The sequence below is a fragment of the Sturnira hondurensis genome, unplaced genomic scaffold, assembly GCF_014824575.4.
Source record: "Sturnira hondurensis isolate 20B ecotype Veracruz unplaced genomic scaffold, ASM1482457v3 Scaffold0002638, whole genome shotgun sequence".
NCBI lineage: Eukaryota > Metazoa > Chordata > Mammalia > Chiroptera > Phyllostomidae > Sturnira > Sturnira hondurensis.
In genome coordinates, this window is record NW_028075269.1 from 12,088,843 (window position 1) to 12,106,769 (window position 17,927).

Consider the following 17,927-nt stretch of genomic DNA (forward strand, 5'->3'; position numbering starts at 1 on the left):
CTTAGATTGCCAAATTAAAAAAATGACAATAGCCAACATAAAAGTAACCATTCAGTATGAATGAATCAAAATTATGCCTATTTTTGTCAGATCAGTAAAAAATATATACATTTTTAGTATGCCACAGAAGTTAGGTAATTAGTTTACGTGTGCCACGTAAGGATGGAAAGGGTTGAAAACCACTGGATTGAGCCATAAGGATGTGGGGCCTGAGTCAAAGGAGGGCAGGGGGACTTACAGGGGCCCCAAGGACGCCAGATAAACATAGAAAGCACCAGAAATCTCTTCTGGTGCAGAATTATACAAAAACACAGAGAAGAAGAGGCAGACTGGGAGACAAACGTGTTCCAACCTCCAGTCTTGGGGCTGAAGTTTTTGAGATCGAATTTCTCTGACAGGTTGAGGAAGAATAAAGTTCTCATCTGGGTGTATGGGAAGTGACTGTCTCCCCCGGTGCCCTGCACTGACCCTGGGTTCTCAGCCCTCATGGGGTACAGGAAAAAATGAGACGCTCCCATAGGCCCCTAAGGGAGGAACAGGAGGTCACTGAAAGTCTGGCTGGGTAGCTGTCAGTTGAATGGTTATCACTGTGACAATGAGGCTAAGAGACCCAAACCAGGGTCAAAGGGATGTCACCCCCACATGTCGGGAGAACCAGTACCAGCCAGAGCTGAGGAGAAGCCAACCGAGTCAGCAGGGAGGACCACTGAGCTCCAGGGAAGCAGAGAGAATATAGCACAAGTTACAGTAGTTACAGACCCCAGTACCCAATGTCAATGTCAGCAAAACACACGGGAATGGGAAAGACTCATCAGACACAACCAAGAGCCAGCAGGGACTCGGGAGTCCTACTTCATCCCGGTGCTTAAAGTCACACAGGCCTCCAGGGCAGCAGCTTGGAGAGGAAGAGGCTGGTGAGGGGAGCAGGGGAGAAAAGAAAAATTTGTGAGTCCCCCCCAAAAGAATGTTACTGAAAAGAGCACTTCAGGGATTTGGGGGTTGAGGTCATTTATTTTCTATTCATTAATTTATTTAGTCCTCACCTGAGGATATGTTTATTGATTTCAGAGTGAGAGGAAGGGATAGAGAAAAAGAAAACATTGATGTGAGAGAGAAACTTTGATCAGTTGCCTCCTGCACGCACCACCACCAGGGGTCAAACCCACAACCCGGGTGTGCACCTTGACTCAGAATCGAACCCGCTGCCTTTTCGTGTACAGAATGATGCTCCAACCAAATGAGCCACCTGTCCAGGGCACGACTGAGTTCATTCTTTATCTCCACTGTCTATCGGGAGCCAGGGGTGGGGCTTTAAAAGAAAACCACTGAAGTCACAGAAAACAGTGAAGCTACGGTTTCTTGGCATATTTCCATCTAGTAAATAGGTGACTCCAATTCAGATGCTAAGAAAACATGTCATAAAGATTTACAGAGGTTCAGACAGGGGAGAACTGGAACATGAGAACTGGAGGAAACACTAGAAATAATCTAATTCCTGCTATTTCCCTCTGTTTGTACCTATCTGATGGCACCCACGCCCCTCCTTTCTCAGCCCATGACCCCGCAAATTCCGAGGGCTAAAACTGAGAAGATGGCATCTGCTCCACCATGTGCATTTTTGGCAATTATACCTTTAGGATGTATTTTAAAGGGCTGTCACCCAGCCGCTGGCCCTGACACATGTAGCTCGGAGAAACAGCATGCAGGAGTCAAAGCTGTAGCACACTTGTTCTGTAGGTCAGAAGCTGACCCTTGTTTTATTAAAATGGGTACAACAGAGGAGGAGGGAACAGGGCCACCTGACTGTGGCAGTGTGCACAAATGCCAGCATCGACATCACATTCAGGCTCTGCTGTCCTGTGCTATCCCGTTAGGTGGCTCTTTGGAACTCGGTCATGCTGGAGCCTTGGAAGACACTTCATGAAGCCCAGACCTCCTGGTCAGCTTTCTCTCAACCAGAGCTGACCATGACATTTACACCATTGAAGGGCAGGTGGGAAAGCCCACTGGGTCACTTGAATGGGGATGTTTTCTTTGCTATTCATAGTCTTTTTGGAAGAAACTCCGTTCTTGCAGGCAGGTGTTTTCCAAATGGTCTGAACAGTAGGGAGGCAGGGGCCTACCAGAAAAGTGAGCTCTCCCCACCCTTTGCTAGACCTGTCCTTGAAGCCAGAAGGCCTGGCTCAGCCAAATTCAAGGGCAGAGTTACACCTCGGGTCCACACTGCCTTGTGCAACACACGCATGGGTGGACACACAGACGAGGTTCTCAGTGGACCAGAGGCTCATTTCATGTTTCTCTCGATCCAGTCCTTAAAAGGCAGCACATTGGTGAAGGCCGTGTAGAGGCCGTGGCTGCATGTTTTGTCATAGCTCCAGCTGACCAGCCCCACCAGATGCCAGCGTGGCTCAGGGGATGCCCGCCCCGGGAAGGACACAGCTCCAACACCCCCGGTCTCTGCTGTGCAGATGTCAGAAGGGGCGGTGGGGTCCCGGCTGGCACAGAACATGTTGTCTGTGACACTCACTGGGATGCCGTGGTCTTCATGCTGCTCCTCACACGTGAGCGAGTCCACCACCCTGACCACCCCTGAGCGCAGCATGTCATTCTTGAAACCGGGGCTCCTCACATCTGCCAGGATGTTCCAGCCAGCCACGGTGATGCGGGACTCCTGGAAGGAGGTGCTGAGGTCCCGCGTGGCCGAGAGGCAGATGGGTTGGACATGGGTGCTGATGCGGGCCTTGTCCAGGAGCTTCAGGACGGCAATGTCAGCGTCCAGCAGGATGGGGTCGTAGTTGGGGTGCAGAATGATTGCAGAAATCTACACATGCAAGGAACAGACAGCAATGGTGAGCAGCCAGCTCCGCCCTGGCCGAGAGCAGGCAAGCACCAGAGCTGAGTTATCGGGAGAACATGTCTAAGAGACAGCTGCCATTATTTGGAGACACTGTGCTATGGCATCACAGAAGGCAATTGCTCTACTTCCAGGGCTGCAAACTGAAATGCCTGTTGGGGCTTGGCAGATGGTGTTAACTCAGTGGAGTGGGCAGGAGAGGCCGCAGAGAAGGAGAGCATACACTCCGTCTGAAGCGGGCAATTGCCACCTCGTTCCGGATGCTCTCTGCCCTGCAGTTACGGAGCCGGCATTCTAACTTTGCCAGGGAACAGAGTTCAGATCCTCATCTGAAACCTGAGTGTTAAATGTCGGCAAGTAACTGATTTAAAAGTGGTGTGTTAGCACTATCTAAACACAAACCCGTACTGGCTACCAATTTGCAATCCCTGGTCCCCTCTACACATTTCATTGACCTTCAGCCCCGTAAGACAGAACGTCCCACAAGACTTTTCTGCAAAGTCTTCCCCGACTGTCCCAGTCCTTGCTCATCACTTTCTCTGATGGGGCCTCTAGGAGCTTACCTCTGTGATACCTTGTAACACTTTATGTATAGGTTCTGCTATTCCACCTAAATTTGGGTGCGTTTCCTCAGGGCTTCTCTTGAATTGAAGTAATCGTGACACACTACTCTGTCTTTCCCACTAACAGCCTGTGGCCTTCCAGGGCAAAAACCCTGCCTTTCTCAGTTCTGTATCCATTCCCCGTGAAGAGCAAGCTCAACAATGGATGGATGGATGGATGGATGGATTGGAGGGTAGATAGATAGAGGAGATGAGGGAAGAAGGCAGGCATGGAAAAAGAGAAGAATATTTTAAATTGTTAGGAATATCTTGGATAAAATTTCCCAATGTCCTCAAAGCCCACCTAGTGCAGCGCCCTAAACGTCATAATAGGTGATTCACCTGTGAGTACCACAATGACAGGTGTTTGTTACTATCTTATTTTTAGAACAATGGTAGTCGTTCTAGATGCCCCCTTTCTTGTAGTTGTCAGTATGAAACAGTGGGCACCTGCTACGTGTCAGGTGCTGCGCTGGGTGCTGAAGTGCGAAAGTGCCAAGGTGACAGGACCGACACAGTCACCCCTGTCCTAACCCTGGGAGCGCGCTGAGCCGGAGACCCAGTTTCCACCCTGCAACCCTCTCTCACCCGCAAGCTCTGGATGGTCTTCTCATCCCGGTCGTCGTCCCGGTAGAATTTCCCCAGGACGACTTTGAGGTCTGCTGTCTTGACCATGGTGACCTTCCCCAGGTCAGTTACGCAGTGGGCAGCCACCACCACGGTGCGCTCATTCACCAGGGCGCCGCTGCAGACCAGGAACCACCCCTCCTTGTGCGGGCTGACTCCGTGCACGCCGCCGGCCCTCCTGTAGACTGCCGCCTGCCATGGCCAGCGCAGCCCCTGGGTCTTCGGAGCAGTGGCGTTCTCAGTTTTCCCACAGACTGTGGAGAAAGCACTGGCCCAGTCAGATGGACCCAGACCTTCCCATCCACGGGGGAATGAGTCACGCAACCAAGAGAGCACAAGCCCATTGGCATGTCATGACCAACAAGCATCTACCATATTTTGCCATGTATAATGCACAATTTTTTGCTCAAATTTTTGAGGGAAAACTAAGGATATGCATTATATATGCATATTACTAATTCCATATCTATACAAATAATTTAAATTCTTTCATTCATGCTTATGTGTTAAAAGCATAACTCTAGAAAGCAATAACAATATCCATATGCAAAATAATACCCTGGAATATGATCACTGGTTTTATATACAAATAAAAAATTGAATTAAAAAATTAAAATGAAAGATTTCTTTTCCTGAAAGTTTGGGCCCAAAACATGGGTGTGCATTATACATGGCAAAAATTACAGGGTGACCTGTTTTTCTTTTCACTTCAGTAAGTATTAATCAATCACCTTGATTGGGTTGGCCACGAAGTCTAGAGTTAAGCTTGGAGACCTCCAATCCCAGAAACTTACTGTACAAGTTGCCTAATCTCTTACAGCTTCAGTGTTCTTGCTTGCAAAATAAAGAAAGGAATAGCAATACTCTCATAGGGTAAGATGATGTACAAAAACAGTTACACTTAAAAGATTATGACTATCATTATAAAGATGATCACCATGAACTAAGCCATATTGCTTTCCTTTAATAACAAGGATGGGGAAGGTAGCTCAGTATGTGCAAGAACCTATTCCAGATACTTCCATGTATCATCTCGATAATTGTCATTGGAACCTTATGAGTAATTAATACCTTATTACCTAATTAATAACAATACCCTAATTAGTACCACTGGATAATGAAGGTGAAAACTGGAGCATAGACAGACAATAACAAAGGTAACATAACTAGAAGTTTTCTGGCACCTTTAACCCCTCCTCTCTTGGTGTCCAATGACTCTTTTCTCCGGGTAAATTTAATAGAATTATATACAAGACAGTACATCCTCCTCTCCCCACCCCCCCAAAATTATCTAAGATTTAATGAGTTAATTTCTACTGGGTAATAAGTTTAAGCCAAAGGAAGGAAGCTTTAACTGTGGAATTTCAGACATCACCAAGCTAGAGAAAGCATTGGATTACCATTCCTTTGGGCAAGGAATTTTCCCCCAAAAGGGTTAATGGCTTTTGGTAGGCAGCCATGTTAGATGTAAGCTACTGCAGCCAAGGACAAGCCTGGACTCACTGGGGATGCAGGACGGGGCACGGCCACTCCACTTCCCAGTTCTCAGACACGTCCTGCGGCTGCTGCCCAGACGGCGGTAGAACGGCGAGAGGCACTCGTACTGGAGCTGGGTGTGCAGGTGCTGGTACCCAGCGGGCAGGTCTCCAAAGGGAAGGGCTGGCTTCTTGGTAGGGGCGCCCTGCAGTTTCTGCTTGCTGAAGGCTGATGAGTACAGCTGATGTAATGGTGTCTCCCTGCATCGGGGCACGTAGGCCCAGAGAGAGAGCAAGGCAAGATAGTCATTGCAGTCTTTTCATTTCCAGGCCAGTCCCCATGTAGATGTTTGGTTAAAGAGGAAGAGAACAATGGATATCTTATTCTCTTTCTTTTTCCCTTCCTCTCTCCCCCAGCTCTCTGTCTCTCTGTCTCTCTCTCACACACACACTCCTCCTGTTCCACTGAGCAAATTATCTTGCACACTTCAACCTTCCTTTTATTCTCCATTTCCATTCCTGGCATGTCTCCAGCTGCCTAGGATTTTAACCAAAGAGGATAATATCTGACATAATAGCTGCCATCCAAAGGAACACTATACATGCACACACATACAAAAAAAATCAATTGTGAAATTAAACAGGAGAGGAAGTTAATTTGAATGAAAGAAATCCAGGAGTCTTTTTTTCTCTCTAACCATTATCATAATGGAGCAATATCAGAAATTGACTTGAACTAAACTGTGTTGATACAGTAGTTTGATTTAGCAATTAGAAGATATAATTAGCACACCTCGGAGAATAGAACTTTCTCTCCGGGCACATTGACTGGGAAAACTATGGAACATTGTGTGTAAATGTCAAAAGAGTTTTCAAATGAGCCCTGAAGTTGCAGCCCCCAGAGACCACTTGGGGATTCTCAGGGGAGATGTTCGCACATCATGCAGCTTGTGTTCATTCACTTTATACAGGTGCATAATAACTGTTAACTGAAAAGTTAGAATTCCTTCAGGAATCAGTGTTCTCATCCTGTTTAATGAATGGAGGAAGGAAGCCCAGAAAGGGAAGTGGGAGCGCCTGAGGGCGCACAGGAAGCCAAGATGGTACCCAAGGCAACACTTAGCAGGCACATTTCCCACCCTGGTGCCTCTGCCACACCAGTCTGATGTCATCTTCAGCAATCTATTTCATGTGTCTCTACTGTGCTTTGCTCAGAGCAAATATTCCATCCAAACTGATGTCATCCAACCAATCTTCAGCGCATGTTCAGAACCAGGTCTGCAGTTCAGAGCTTCTGGACTTGCAAACAAACTCATCTCTTGGCCCACCTGTTGAGGGTCTACGCTGCCTTTGGGGGCCCTGGGTAAGGCTGCTGGAGGTGAGCATATCCCTACTCCAGCAGCCTGTCTTCCAGAAAGATCCTTAAACCCAAGTGTTAGGCTCACTTCTTCATCTGCATGCAACACCTGGCACCCTGACGCCTAACCTCCCATTAACAATTACTTTAAAATGCAAAGCCAGGGGTCTTTTTACACAGCTCAGGTCCTCCTTTAGGAGCTGGCTCCTTGGGAAGAACAGGCGTATCAGGCTTCTCCCACTTAGTGAGAGTCCAGCCCAGGCGAATCACAAGATCAGAAAAGGGGGCAGCATTTGGATTCCACTGCCAAGGAAAGGTCATGCCTGAGACGGGAAAGACAGAACTGCAATGAGGCAGCCAGAGGAAGGCTGAGAGACTGATGAACGCCCCGATGGAAGGACGTTTCTGGTCATTTGATTGGGGTCAGTCAGTTCCAGGATTTTAATCAAAAAGGATAATATTTGTTACTATTTCCCAAAACAACAGCAATCACTGACAGGTGTTCATAAGCATAAGGTACTTTGCTCAGGCCTTTACAAAGACTTACAGTTCAGTGCATCAGAGAGCAGACCCTGGAGACCCCAGACCCTCAAAACCCTGGATGGGCATCCTGGCCTTGCCATTTCTCCTAGCAGTGTGACTTGGGGCAAGTCACTAATGTCTCTGAGCCTCAGTTTACCCACCAGTAATAAAAATGGTAGTAAGACCTGTAACAAAACAATAATAATAATAAGACCTACTTCAGAGGCTGTAGTGAGCATGAAACGAGCTAACACATACACCGCACTCAGAAGAGCACTGGGCCCATCACAAACACTGAGAGTTGGTGCTGCGTGGAATCCTTACAAAGATCCCCAGAGACAGATGTTATCACGATTACCCTTATTTTCCAAAAGAGGAAACGAAAGGCTCAGCAAGTTTAGGAACTCGTCCAGGAATACCCAGCACGAAAGAGCGATGAACCAGGTCCTGAACCCTTGTTTGCCCATCCAATGCAGTCATTCAATCTGCAGTTATCAGGTGCGTACTGCGGGCAGGCGTTGGGACTTCAGCGTGAGCAAAAATAAGGTTCCTGCACAGGTCACTTTTACATTTTTTTGGTGGGATTGGGAGAAGATGGAACAAATTATTTTTAAAAACTGAAGGTTATACAACAGGCTAAGATGTCTTAGCCTACAGGATGCGAAGATGCAAAGTGAAGCATAGTAAAGGCCAGAGTGCGCTGGGTAAAGAAGTCAGCTGGGCCATCCGGGTGGAGGAGATGAGGTTGCTGTTTTCTGAAGGACATCGGGGAAGGCCTCTCTGCTGGGTAAAGACTGAGCAGAGAACTGAAGGAAGCAAGGCACTGAGGCTCATTGAAATTCAGTGGCAGCAGTATCCAGACAGAGGTTTCTGTAGCAGAACCGTGCTTGGAGGGATACAGGACAAGCAAGGGGGTCTGCGTGGCTGCAGGGGAGAAGGGAGAGAGGGCAGAATGCTGGGAGATGAGAAGAGAGAAGTATCTTCTACATGACAAGGGAAGGGGAACTAGAAATGGGTCTATCCTCTCCCCACAGGGTGGCCACCTCTGTCCGTCCAGGAGTAAGGCTGGGAGGGTGTCCCTGAGGGCTCACGGCCCTCCTCCGGGCTGGGCATTCATCTCTAGCTCCTGGGCTCCACCAGCCTGTCTCACTTGGTTGGTTACTACCAAGAACATCTTCCCCAACCACAGCTGGCGGAAGCTGGCAAGAATGCCATCTCCCTGAAGGCTGCCATAATAAATGCATGGAAATCTCAGGAGAAATAAAGTACTGAAATCACGTTCATCAAAGATCATCTTAAAGTCTTGCTTCCCACCAGCCACCTACTTTCCCACAATCCAGGGGAATCTGTACATGTTCCAACAGCTGCTACTTCTTGGCTAAAGACAGCTTTTTAATAAGCCATCTAACACACCCTATTCTTTCATGGCCAGTCAACAGAGTGTCCCTAAGAAACCCCAGGCTGACTGGCCAAACACAAGTGGGAAAGGGGGTGGGAAGGGACCATTCTTTCGCCTTCACCTTTAAAGCGGAGTTCAGGTATGTCCCCCTCACCTTGACTGAACCTGCATTGGAAGAACTCTCCGTCTCACCAAGTCGGAGGTCTTTGGTTCCCGGCAGGCTAGGAAACAAGAGGCAATGCTGGGTCACTTTTTTCCATTTGAACCATTCACACTCATTCATTCATTCATTCAGATTCACACCTGACCACCCTTCCTGAACACCGGGTGCACGTTCCCCAGGCTCTCAGAGGTGCGAGGCGGGTCAGCCAAGCACGGGCAGCTTCCTTTGCAAAAGAGCATGGTGCCTTTTAGCGACTTCGACACCATGTCTGAGAGCCCAGGGGTACGCTTCTCCAGTGCTGCTCCGCCTGTGCCATTTGGAACAACAGCGGCTGATAGACTGGCTCTACCCATTCACATCAATAGCATCAGCAAACTTGGTCAAAATGGAATAAAAAGCTGAAGGGAAGGTTCTGACATCTAGCCCAGCAGAGGGAGTCGCAAGGTTCTCATTTAAAAGCAGACAGCGGTCCATCAGTCGGTCTCCAGTAACTGATTCCTCTGCGTTCCTTGTCTGCAGCCGAAGCTCCTAACGATCGTTTGAGGGCAACTCAAAGCCCGCTTCGTTTTGAAGTCTTTTTTTTTCTCCTTTACAAGTAAAAAGAAATCTGACCCATCTCACTTTCTCAATCAAGCAGCCAACATTCATCTAATTAGCAACCTAGAGAACTCTAGTTGTATTAACAACTTGTAAGAGAAGAGCCGACGGACATCTCCGAGGACATATGTGACACCATTTCCATACTTAATGAAACCAAGAATCACAGCCTGTGCTGGTGGGGATGAAAGTCGCTTCTGGCTAAAGTCTAAAGTGATTTATTCCTTTCACAAGCCATTCTCTTTCATCCCCTTTCCCATGATTAGGGTTGTGGACAAATACCCAGTAGGGAAAGTGGAAGACTTAGGCAATTATCTGGATAATCTAGGCCAAGGACACGCTTTTCTTCTCTGGAAACAACCAGATGATTGTGACCTGCCCCCCAAAGAGAGGGGTTGTTGACCTGGAGCAAATAGTGAGAAACTGCGCATCCCCACCGCCAGGGGGTAAGGGCCGAGCTTCTCTCCAGAGCATCCCATTTTTCCGGATCCCAAACCACCTCTTCATTCATTTACCTCCCTGATTCCCAGATTGCCCCGCTTCGAGTTGACATGGTTCTTTCCCTTCTGCCTAGACCTCTCTTCCCTTCCATAGTCTTCAGACTGGAACACCATCCCAGCCACTCTCCGACTCCACAAATCCTCCTCAGCCTCCCAGGCTGGCTCCAGTCCTCCTCGCTTAGTGAAACTGTCCATACTTCTGGCAACAGGACCGCTCCTTTCCCCGAACGCACACTAGTCATCTCTTCCCAGAACTCTGCCTTGAGTGTCCAAGGGTTTCCTGTTTTCTAAAGATGGTTTTAAACATTTTAACATCTCAAAACTCCGTCCACCTACTAGGCTGGCAGCAACCGTGCGTCTATTTTGTTCTTCTATCTCCTGCACAGATCTATATGACACAGAGAGTACATACATGGAGCTACAAAAATGCACGTTGATTGCCTCAAGCCCGTCCTTGGGTTTGCATGGGAAGACTCAGCCCCGCCATCTTTCCTAAACTGCTGTGATAACTACGTCACTTTTCTCATCACATCGGGATGTTGTGATTAGAATGAGCGGGTTTGGGGCAGTGCCAAACAGAAGCAAATGGTGTCAGGGATGGCTTCCTACCTAAGATTAATAAATGCGTGGTTCCAGTGAGAAAGGCACTTTTTCCTTGGGCTCAAACAGAAGTCTGGGATCTATCGAAAAGTCCAACACCTCTCTCTCTCTTTCCGTAGACTCCAGAAATACTTGTGGTTACCTTTAATGCAGATGGGCGGCTTCCCTGACCACTCTCCATTCTGCTGGCAAGTTCTGTTTTCACGGCCGCTCAGAACATAGGAGCTGTTACAAAAGAAGGAGACGACAGTGCCAACTTTTGCATAGCGCCCACTGATGAGCCCAGGGCCTCCTGTGATTTTCTTGTACCCATTGACGGGGCCCCCAGGGTCTGAGCAGTTTCTTTCTTCGATGACTAGAGAGAGAATAAAAGAAAGGGAGAACGTAAAAGTCTGAAGCATTGCATTGTAGAACTGAATCTCTTCCTGTTTCATTGAATGGAATAGGCCGTGATACAGAGCCTGCTAACAGGGGCACCCAACGGAATTACCGAGGAAAAACTTACCATAAAGCATGTATGTATTAGTCATATCGTTCCCTTTTTAAATGATTTATTCTTCTATGAAAAAGTATTTCATTCTCTAGGTAAAGAAATTTGACGCCCCATCTGGCTCATGTTCATTTCTTTCTTGAAGTGTGGGAGCTGGGTAGGCCTGGACAAAATAAACATCTCACCTAGATTTTATGACCACCATACGAGGGTTATTATTTTTCAGTGTTTCTGTATTATCTCCTTTGTTTCCTAAAGCTTGGGCAATTAAACTAGACTATTTCCTATTTTTGTTGTACCCAGAAAATAGAACTGATTAAAAAAAGAGTGCACATATAAAATGAATTTAGATTTTATATTTCATCATCAGGACTATAAATGTGTTGAAAGTAATTGTTAAAAATATGAGAACACAATATTAATTCAGAGAGACAACAAATTTCCCTTGATGTCCAAATGTGACTTTGCATCTAAACACTGAGCAATATTCATTATGAAGGTATTTCTATTCTCTAGTTCACGGTGGACAGCTACTTAACATCACTGGCCATTCTGAGCACTGAACAGGATATTCGATATATCCTGAAAGTATTGTATCAGATAGATGACAAACATATTTTTCTCAAATGGATTGTAGTACAATACTGAATACTACTTGCCTAAGGACACAGAGCAAGTTTCCTGAAGAATCCAACCTTTAATTCCTGATTTGGGGTACCAATCACTCTATTAGCTTTGCTAGTCTCTTTTTAACCATTTTTCCTTTTTACAGGCTTGCTCCTAAAAAACAGTCTCCATGCAATGCAATCACACTTTTGGCATGCTGCACCCTTATCTCTTCGTATCCTTTTACCAGCTCCACTTCTCCTTGTGAGCTTTATTGCTGAGAGCTGGCCCCTGCCACCTTCAGAGGTCTGCCCGCAGGTGTGGGCACCATCTCGTTCACATGAAGAGCTGAAAAATGCCTCCATTTTTATCCCCTCGTTCACCACACATGCCTCAGGGTTGTCATAGCCAATGACATAATGGATGTGGAAGTACAAAAGTCCAATTCCTGTTCTTCTGGTGTCATTGAACTCCCCAGCACTCCCACAGGAGCGGGTTGAGGCTGAGAGTCCAGCTGAAATCTCTCTTGCTTGATTTCTTCCTCTTTCCTCTCTTGCTTCCCCAGTTGCTGTACTGGTTGGTCCTGGGAGTACTTCCTTTAAGAAATCACTTGGACCCAAATGCTTGAATCAGCATCTGTTTCGGGAGGAAACTAACCTTAAGCCAGGTCATCGGGCAACTAGAGAGGCTGGAGCTCATTAGAGGGCCCCCGGCCTCCGCAGATATGCTCAGCTCCAGGTGAGCCGAACACAAAGAGAACTGTTTCACCCGAAGGGATCCAGTGCTCTGAAACAATGGGCTTCCCCAGGGCTACACAGTGTGGACCCAGCGCCCACCCTCAGCGGATTCTCTCTAATGATTTGGTGCAGTCTGAGTAAAGCCAGGGACCTCTGTACAACCCTGCGACACAGAGGAGGTCCCAACAATGACTGAGACTGAATTTCTTATGATTCTGAACTACGGGCCTTTGAATTAGATTTAAGTAGATTTAAATCAAGTAAAGTTAGTATATCTTTTGCCCTCCTAGTTGACCGGTACACTAAGATTCATACTCAGTGCAAGGTAGCTGAGAAATGGACATGATGATGGAGACATCAAGGAACATGTCAGGAAAAGTGGCCATTCAGTGCCCACAAATATCACTTTTTCTGTGCCCTGGAGTCAGGCCAATCATATCAAATATGGCAAAAGGAAGTCTACACTCTTCACCCCTCACCTGGGGGGTAGACTCACCTCACTCTCCCTCTAATGGCCATGAACTCAGGGGACACATCCCAGCAATGGCAAGAAAACAGACCTCTTCTTCCACTAGATCACTGTCCACCAACTATGCCCTTGATCACAAAATATATTTTTCTGAATTAATCTAGAACGTTAACTTGACACACCAGACTCCTGTGAACCTTTGTCTTTTCCTTTTGCTTCCATCTCCAAGCTGTCAGTTTACATGTGGAGACAAAAACCTGTAAAAGCCCCCAGGAACCAAAGAATCCAGTCAATGCTTTGCCTTTTGGAAATCCAGCATGTGCTTCTATAGAGAAAGACTATGAAATGTTGTGAGCTATAGACTTCACTGATTTTCTTGCACCTTATATTTAATGAGAGCATCTCTGTGCCCAGTAGGATAAGGCACTGACCGATGTTTTTCTGTAACTTTAACACAGGAATTTTCAGTTTAAATCCAGAAGTAGGAATGGTGACAGTTAAGCCTGGAGACATCTCAAAGTTCTCCTGAGCCTCACTTGAGTACTTACAAAAATATGGCTTGGGGCCTTCCTTCCAGTTATTTATTCCCCAGATCATCAGGCAAGTAGATATAGATGTTGTGTATATGTAAATTTTTTTTCATTAGCATCAATTTATCCTAAGTGATTAGTGCCTTTCTCAAATGTGCTTCTAAAATGACACCAGAACTTAGGATAAAGTTACACTATGACCCTAACCAAGGAATAAAGTAAAGATAATCAGGGAGGCCTTCAATGTATCTGAATGGGGAAGGCATCTCAGAAACTATCACCCAACCTCAGCAGTTAACTATAATCTGAGTTGCAACAAAGATTCCATCAGGGACAATTGATAGAGCTGGGCTGATACCACCGAGCCTGTTGTGTTCTCTGAAAGAAAACCTCTTAATCTGCAGGAGGAGCCTGGGTGCAATGGAACCAGGCCCGATGTAGGTGTTCCTGCTAAGAGGAACCACTGGAGATCCGTTCGAATCTGAGCTCCCCGTTGTTTCATCACATTTGTGTTCTCCCCGTGGTGCCGGACAGCGCTGTGGCCACAGAGATCGCTGCTCAACCAGGGCACGTGTTGAAGTTAATGCAGTGTGCCCACTCGATCAAGGGCACAATTACCAAAGATCGGATGGTTAGCAAAGGCCCGGCGACCCTTCCCGGTGACAGGAGCAGCCACATTCGAACCCCTGCCTGAAAAATCCTAGATGGCAAACTTCAAGTCCTTCAGAAGAGTCCAAGTCCTTTGGGAGGCACGGGAGGCTTGCTCCTCAAAGTGGGAGCACCACTCACTCCCACCGCCCAGCCTGGGAGGAGCCAGGCTGGCTCTTATGCACAGAGAAGAGTGTGCGTGCTTGTGTGTGTGTGTGGTGTGTGAGATAGCAACTCTTGGATCTGACACTGGATTTTTTCATTGATATACAGAAAATCATATTTTGAGTATCCTTCAGACAACCCAACCCTGAAATAGGTATTACTCAGCAGTGATCAAGGGCTTATGTAATATTTTAGAGACACAACCCTGTGGTGATCTAGCGAACCTGAGCTCTCACCCTCCATCAAGTTAGCTCCTCAAAGAAATACTTGCATGGAGTGGCTGAGGGTTGGGTTCCCCCAGAAGCAGGCTGGAAGGTGAGGTTTGAGTGCAGGTACTTTTTCAGGTGCATATCCCAGGAAAGACCAAACGTTGTGTAGGGGACGTAAGACAGGGAAGTTCACATTAACAAGGAAGTTAGCACCAGAGACACCTGAGGCTCAGTGCCTTTGGGAAACTCTGGGAGACAGTATAGAACCTGTCACAGAGTCATCCTACCCAAGGAGCAAGGGATATGAGTTCTGACCTACCAACAACCCTCAACCTGTTATTGAAAAGCGATGAATAAACAATAACTCCTCAGCGCCTCCAGCCTGCCCACGTACATGAGCCAGTGGGCTCGGAGAGGCACAAAGAGCCCTTTGGCGGGGTTGCCAGCGCACGGGGCTGGCGCCAGTGGGGCAGTGTGCACAGTAGCGGTGTAAGCATAATAAGGCCTTTTTTTCTCTTCAGGGGAGGTGAAAGAACTGGGTTTTTAGAAATATTTGGTATAAAATCAGACTGAATATCCGTTATTTACAAAACTGAAGTGGAAAACATCTTTCCAGCAACCCATTTTTAGACAAAGAGAGAAAAGGAATTATAATAAAATGGATCGTTCATTTGTATTTCCAAATGCACTTGTTGCGTTTACGTTCCTTCAACACACAAGTAGAACCTAACGCACCTAAAGCATGTCTCTTTTTGCCTTTGCTGCCGGGAAGCTCAGAATCAGAGTCACTTGAGGCTGATCGCTTCACCTGATGCAAAATTTGAAGCTGAATTGAACTCTTTTGTCCTGTCTAATATTCTTATTTGCTCATTCTTGCCCTGCTCCTAAATTATTTTGTTTTCCTTTAACTACTATTATTTATACCTGCTTGCGTTGAGAAATAGTTTGATGTCGTTTGCAAAGTTGCACTAAAAACATACGTTTCTTTTCTAAAATTTGATACTCATGACGTATTTATGGCACCCAGAGAGAAACCAGAGGGAGAAAAATGAAGCCAGAGTAATACATCTCTTTAATGGGAGCTACATGTCAGAGCTATAAGATGATCTGAGAATGTGAGCAAAGAAAACAGATTTGGAGTTAACAAAATTCATTACCCCGCTATCTCGCTGGTTGGAAGCTGGGAGCTGGAGGCGCGTGACCCTCAATTCTTCACATGCTTTTGGTGTCCACTCACTCTCACTCATCACCAAAATCAAGGAAACAAATTGTGACAGGACTTCGGTCGTGTTTGGAAAAGGTATTAGCTTTCCCACTGGGGCTTTGTTCATTCTGCAAACCTGATTTATCACGAGAGCAACCCACTGGATGGGCTTTCTCTCTTCCTCATTTCCCCTCCGTTCAGTTTTCATCTGAGTTTGGTGCCTCTGGACCAAATCCAATTATCTTTTACTCCCACAAGGGTCTTCCCCAACCAGGAATAATGACACCAACTGGTGATGTAATCTCCACTGAAAACCCTTTTTATCCCTTTCCAGCCGATGGCATCCTGCCCCCTGCTGTTATCCAGCCCTCAGAGGGCGTGAAAGAGACAGTATCTGTGTGAAATTATGCCTGGATTGCACACACGGCTAGTTACTCATCCAGCAGCAATTTGGAGGCTGAGGCTCACAGTTAGTGATTTGATCTTAATCAATACTATCCTTCCCCCAACCCCCGGCACCCCCCAGTACACTGTGCCTTTCAGATACTGCTTTTCCAGTGTTTGGATGGCCTGGTTACTTAAACAGCTGAAACTACCTGTGCCTAAGAGACAGAAACTCCCTGTCATTTTACTTTAGTTCAAAATCACCCTGACACATCTTCATTTGGTAGAGATGACACCCTAGGTAACTGCTAGAGATTTCACTGTCCTCTACCTAATAGATCTGTTTGGTTATAGCCTTCTTGGGGCACCCCCAAATCTCAGAAGGTTTCTGAGTGAGCTCTGGCTGTGTGTGATGGGGGTGAGTAAAAACACAAAACTACTGGGAAATGTCCCCCATGAGATTCATAGTCAACTGTCAAAATACAAGAAGTGCTCACCATGAAAGTGGCCCACATGGGGCATTCTGCTCTCTCTGGCCTTGGGAATAAAGACAAAGACCTTTCAGAAGAGTCCTGAGCTGCCGAGCACATTTGAGTCCTAAGAAGTTAGTAACTCTCACCATTACCATTACTGAAGGCCTCACTAGAGGAAGTTGTTGTTGGGAACTATTGGGCCTGTGGCATTCTCCGCCACACTGGAGGAGCCAAGACTGGATTTGTTTTATGGGTCTGCCGAGTAGGAGACAAAATGTCAATACTGTATAGGCCTGCCTTGTTTCTTCTGGTACCTAACCCCCAGAAGCTTTGGCTGGATAAATCTGTCAAGCAGAGAGAATAAGAGCACCTCACCCATGGGGATGCTGTGATAGTCAAACAAGACAGCATCGCATAAAGCACCGAGCCTGGCAATAACGAGAACAGAGATAATAACAACGCCAGTTGCTGTTGTCTTTAATATTTGGACACTAACAGAAATGCTTTAAGCTTTTACAAAGAGGAAGCTTTTATCTTCTGAATCAGGGTGAAGGACAAGGAGCAAATGTCCCACAAGGCAGGCACCTTTAAGGAAAATGGGGGCTCTCTAGCCTTTGTCAAGGAGCCGGAGTCCGACTTAGGGTCCACGGAGGCAGGGATCTTCATTTCCATCAGAAGTTAATTGTGCTTCGCTCTTATGTTCTACTCTTTGTACCCTTTTCCCCTGGCGGGCATACAGCCCATGCTAGTAATAATGGCTTAGCTCTTCATCCAGACCCAGACTAAAATCTGCCTCCTGCATTAACCCCACCTACCAAAGAAAAAGCTAAGAGGGACTTGACAAGCAGCAGGCCAGTGGAAGCAGAATGGTGAGGCTGGCCCTGTCCACACTGACGGGTGCTCCGTCCCCAGCTCTTGGAGACAGTAAAGGGGGAGAGTTGATTACCTATCCTCTTATTATTTGGCTGGAATGCTGTCATAACTGAAACAGTTGCCGACTAGCAAAATGCACCCCTTATCTGCCGGCCCCCAAGCATCTCCCCTGAATGAGATGTAGCAATGCTTTGGTTAAGAAGCCACAGGCCCAAGGAGCCCAGCAGAGGTAACTCTAACATGTTGCTGGGTCTATGTAGACTCAGGTTCACCCAACAAGGGATGATCCAAATGAAAAGGAAAAGTTTCCCCTGAATTATAAAAACAAGCAACAAACACCTTGATAACCACAGCGTCTACTGTACATAGTGACCACTGTTGCTGTTCGGCTCTAAATTCAAATGGGATGGCGTCCTTCTAAATACGCCAAGAAGGATGTCAGA

General features: G+C 46.8%; 1 protein-coding gene across 1 annotated transcript in view; it reads right to left on the reverse strand.

The window, feature by feature from the left end:
* Positions 1-1,728: 1,728 nt before the first annotated feature.
* PAMR1 (peptidase domain containing associated with muscle regeneration 1) overlaps positions 1,729-17,927 on the reverse strand; it is a 64,230-nt gene continuing 48,031 nt past the window's right edge. The window contains exons 7-11 of the mRNA XM_037040512.1: positions 10,839-11,051; positions 8,991-9,057; positions 5,587-5,819; positions 4,045-4,337; positions 1,729-2,821 (exon numbers count right to left, since the gene is read on the reverse strand). Of these exons, the coding sequence (XP_036896407.1) occupies positions 2,285-2,821; positions 4,045-4,337; positions 5,587-5,819; positions 8,991-9,057; positions 10,839-11,051 (1,343 nt within the window). The 3' untranslated portion in view covers positions 1,729-2,284. The remainder of the gene's footprint in view (positions 2,822-4,044; positions 4,338-5,586; positions 5,820-8,990; positions 9,058-10,838; positions 11,052-17,927) is intronic.